Below are 5,303 nucleotides of genomic sequence, written 5' to 3' on the forward strand. Positions count from 1 at the left end.
CTTGACCTTTGAACGTTGGGCCTCACAGAGGCAATGACGAAAGACCGAGACCTCTGGAGATATGCTGTGACTGCGAAGACCCGGCAAATAAAGTGAAGACCTGCAATAAAGTGAGTTCACGGGTGTATCCTACACCAGTTTTGCATAACCAGCCCCAGCCCATTCAAAAGTACCTTGGATCGTAGGGTGACCTGCTGTGCTTGAGGAGACCTATTGAGTCAAGTACATCAACATGAAAATGAAAATCAAATGGAAATTGCAGTTGTGATACCCATGCCGATGGCATTTAAAAGAGCACCCACTACACACTCGGAGTGGTTGGCATTAGGAAGGGCATCCAGCTGCAGAAACACTGCCAGATAAGATTGGAGCCTGGTGCAGCCATCTGGTTCGCCAGTCCTCAGTCAAATCGTTCAACCCATGCTAGCATGTATATATATATATATATATATAGCAATGAGAAAATGGAGGAGAATATGCGGTATTCATCGACTTGCAGACAATGTATTCTGTTGATTAATCTGTTTGTTTTATAAGTAAATTGACAAAAACCCCAATATACAGATACTTATGACATACCATGTCATATTAACAATTAAGGTTAAAAATATAAAGGACATTTAGCAATTGGAGAAAGGACAGAAACTTATAGCTGTTTCGGCCTAGCGTTGACATGCCCAATTGTATCTCTATAGCTCCTGTACGCCAGAGTAATTAGTAGATGAAAATGATGTAATGGGGTACATGCATGATTCGCTAGGCCTCTTCAGAGATTTACAAAATTCAATACAAATATAAAATAAGAATAAAGTAAAAATAAAGAAATAAAAAATGAAAATATAAAAATATAAGGCACATAAAAAAGCCTACAAACAGTATATAAAACCATATAAATAGTTATAAACACGCCAATATACATGCCTGTGCCTGTATACATAACCATACGTAGATATCTATGGATACAAAAGCATAGATAGATGAGTACACATGTGTATCCAGATGCACATACACAGATGGCTGTACATGCACACCAAAATTGTCAACAGTCACTGTCACCACATGTGAGGGGGAGGGGCATACACATATATATCTATCCCCTGACATATACGTACATACATACATATATGTATACATAAATATTCCCATACATACATGATCCCTGGCATGAACGTTATTCGTTGCATTTGGAAAGCTGTTTATATGTTAAAATTTGTTGGGTGCGTGTGTGTCAGTTCTGGTGGATGGGTCTATGTAGAAGCTATATATATATATATATATATATATATATATATATATATATATATATATATATATATATATGCACACAGATATAAACAAATTTATGCAACAGTAAAACGTATTGAATAACATCTTGACGTAAAAACAAACATTAATGTCCATACATCATGTATATAGATATACATATATATTTAGATGTGTGTCTGTGTGCATGTGTGTGTATATATATATACACACACACAAGCGCTCTAATATATACACACATACACTTATGTATACACACACTCATATATATATATATATATGTATAGCTACTATATGTAAAAATTGTGTTTGTGTATATGTGTGTATCTATCTATATGTGTGTGCATATATATATCATCATTTAGCGTCCACCTAAACAATGACGACGATGATGATACATATATATATACACACACACGCACACACATATAGATATATACATATATACATTTATATGTAATGATAGATGTGTGTGTGTGTTTGTGTGTGTGTGTGTGCATAACTGACACCCACCACGATATCATTATTAACCTCTTTTTCTTGATCACTATATTTCATAATTTTTGTGATGCTCATTACTAACATCATCATCATCATCCTCATCATCAACACCACTACCCCTGCCACCGCCACTCCACCACCGCCACCCCACCACCCACCATCACCACCACCACCACCATCATTATCATCATTTTTTTTCCCTCTCTTATTCAATAACCACATTTCCATTTTTCCCTACCTTTGCACTTTTATTAATATTCCCTCCACAGCCAACATCGCCAAGTGATTTGCTGGCCACGAACACAATGCCTATTGTTAAACCACTGAATCGATTGCCAAACTTTAGAGCAAAATATGTCTTCATGTAAGGGGCTTTTCAACATAACAATACCTTTTGACGAGATTGTATCTTGTATCCAAATTCACTTCTGGTAAAATTTGTTGGCACCATGATTGCAAAATTTTCCTGCCAGCACTTACACTGTTATGCTGTGCAAAATCACTTCCTGCAAATATAATTCAGAAATAAGAAAAATATATTACAGCATTGAAATAGGTTTTGTGTTGGTGTGATGATGGGAAGCTGTTTAAATTTAGCATGAAAGAAAATAATAGTGAGGTTGAAGTATTGAGACACTGACTAAATAATCATGAATACAAGCTAGCTTTATCTCTTGTTGTCTTCTTGTATCATTGGGGATTATAAAAAAACGGATTATTATATCCCTGGGGATTATACATAAGTCTGCTTGTTTCAGATTTTCTTTTCTAGTGGTAGACATCGGATATATTGGTAATTCGTTGTGGGTTGGTTTGCTATAAAGAGGGGTGTCAAGTTCTGGTGGCTTGAAGAAAATGTAAATTATTTGCATGTGCAAACTCCATCTCAGTTATACGAACAGCAGAAAAATAAACGTGAGCAATAGATTAAATACAGAGGTATTTGCATGTGTGTGTGTGTACATACATGTAAAACATGGAAAAACTTTCCAGAAGTTTAGCATTATAAGTCCATAAGCACACGTATCGATATGAAACTATAGGTATGGGCAAACATATATATATATATATATATATATGGAAGAAAACGTAAAGAATTGCACATGCACTGGTGCAAATGCTTGCATGTAGACACATATACATGTGCACCTGCCCTGTTGGTTTTGTTGTATTTCCAATGAAGGTGTCTTGGAGCTGAGAAACTAATTCTATGTTGGTAAGAAATCCAGAAATGAATCTAAATGATTATATAAATACTTAAACACTCATTCATACATATTCTCACTCCTGTACACACTCATTCATGTATACACATACATACATACACCCATATGTACACACATACATACATATATGCATGCATACAGGCATACATACATACATACATACGCAAAAGAGAAAGTTAATCCGAAGACTTCAGATCCAATCCCTGACTGAAACTGCAAAAAATCTGTAAAACTTTCTAGAAGTTTATCATTACATAAGAGCATGTCTAGATATGTAACGATATGCATGAGAATACATCCATAAAACATACAAATCTGCACATACATACATGCATACATACATACATGCATACATACATACATACATGCATGCATACATAATTTTAAATGAAAGAGGCCATGCGTACATACATGTAAAAAAAAATTTGTAAAACCTTCTGAAACTTAACCTGTAAGTCCACATGCACATGTATAGACATGGAACTAGATGTGAGTATTCATGCATAAAACATACAGATCTGCACACATGCATTGCAGTGATGCCAAACACCTGCACATATACACACATGCATGCACATCTGCCCTGTTGATGTTTTTGAAATTCCATTGAAGGAGTCTTAGATCTAAGTTAGAAAATAACCATTTCTCCATTGGCGAAATATCAAGAAATAAAACTAAACAACAGCATTCCTATATATTTATACAGATGATCGATGAGTGCAGTCACATGTTTGGCATAGCAGACTATTCTTTGAATACACAATGGATACCATCTTAAGTGTGTTAATGCAACAAGTATCAGCCTGGTTAAATAAATGGTTAGTCTTCCGATAATATTCAGCAGAGAAACTTTTTATTCAAAATCGTGTGGATATTCATCCTTAACATGGATTTACCAAGCAGGCATCTGCTATGAACATCTTGATGAGAAGTGAATTGACAACCATGAACGCTTTTATTGAGAAAGGTATATAAAATTCTTTAGGTTGTAGCTACAACAGAAAGAATCGTTAGCTATAAAATACATTTTTCTTGCATTAATGAAGCCAGTAATGAGCTACTTAATTGCTATAAAATGGCAAAAGAAGATTCCTTTGTTAGGGTTTTGAAAAGAATGAAATGATGCTGGAGAAGGCTGCATCCAGAACTAAAATATTTTATGACAAAAGGAAAGTCGGTTATGATAATTTTTCTTGATAAATATTTTTAATGCAAAAGTTGTAAATACTGTACAAAAAAACCCCTCAAAGTTATTCTCCTAAATAAGACATGCCTTGAATAACAATCCTGGCCCTCACTGCTGTACTATGCTGTCTCACTCAGTCTGGTTGACATTGGTGCTTTACCATTTTGTAAGCAAGCTTGATGTTCACAATAAGTTGTCTGTCAACCCTAATGGAAACAACAACAACAACAGCAAAAGAGAGACAACAAGATGGAAGAGAAAAGTGTATAAACATTTAAAGTGAAATCTTTCAAGAGAAGATCCCTGCATTTTTATTCCCCACTCCCATCCACCCATCATTGCAAACCACTGCATCTGTCTTGTCGTCACTGTCATTATCATGTAATTCTTCTATTTGTTTCAGTCATTTGACTGCGGCCGTGCTGGAGCACCGCCTTTTTAGTTGAACAAATCGACCCTAGGACTTATTCATTGTCAGCCTAGTACTTATTCTATCGGTAACTTTTTGCTGAACTGCTAAGTTACGGGGGAACTAAACACACCAACATCTATTGTCAAGTGATGGTGGGGGGACAAACACAGACTCACAAACATATACATACATACATACATATATATATATATATACATCATTTACATTATTTACATTATTTATATTTGACGGATATTTGTCCCCATCTTGTTTGTTGTTAACACAATGTTTCAGCTGATATACCCTCCAGCCTTCGTCAGGTGTCTTGGGGAAATTTCGAACCTAAGTTCTCATTCCTAAGGTATTTTTCGATGATATTATTATTATTATTATTATTATTATTATTATTATTATTATTATTATTATTATTTATTCAGGTCACTGCCTGGCATCAAACTCGGAATCTTGGAGTTAGTAACCAGTACGCCATATGCCCACGAACACATGGCGTAGTGGTTAAGAGCATGGGCTACTGACCCAAGATTCTGAGTTCAATTCCAAGCAGTGACTTTAAAAATTATAATAATAATAATAATAATAATAATAACAATGAAAGATACCTTAGGAATGAGAACCCAGGTTCAAAATTTCCGCAAGACACTTGATGAAGGCTGGAGGGTATATATATATATATATATATATATATATATATATA

General features: G+C 34.9%; 1 protein-coding gene across 1 annotated transcript in view; it reads right to left on the reverse strand.

The window, feature by feature from the left end:
* The window catches only part of LOC106875233 (uncharacterized), a 104,772-nt gene that overhangs the window by 75,146 nt on the left and 24,323 nt on the right, over window positions 1-5,303 (reverse strand). The window contains exon 3 of the mRNA XM_014923291.2: window positions 2,156-2,270. Within this exon, the coding sequence (XP_014778777.2) occupies window positions 2,156-2,270 (115 nt within the window). The remainder of the gene's footprint in view (window positions 1-2,155; window positions 2,271-5,303) is intronic.

This window comes from Octopus bimaculoides, chromosome 3 (genome assembly GCF_001194135.2).
Source record: "Octopus bimaculoides isolate UCB-OBI-ISO-001 chromosome 3, ASM119413v2, whole genome shotgun sequence".
Lineage (NCBI taxonomy): Eukaryota > Metazoa > Mollusca > Cephalopoda > Octopoda > Octopodidae > Octopus > Octopus bimaculoides.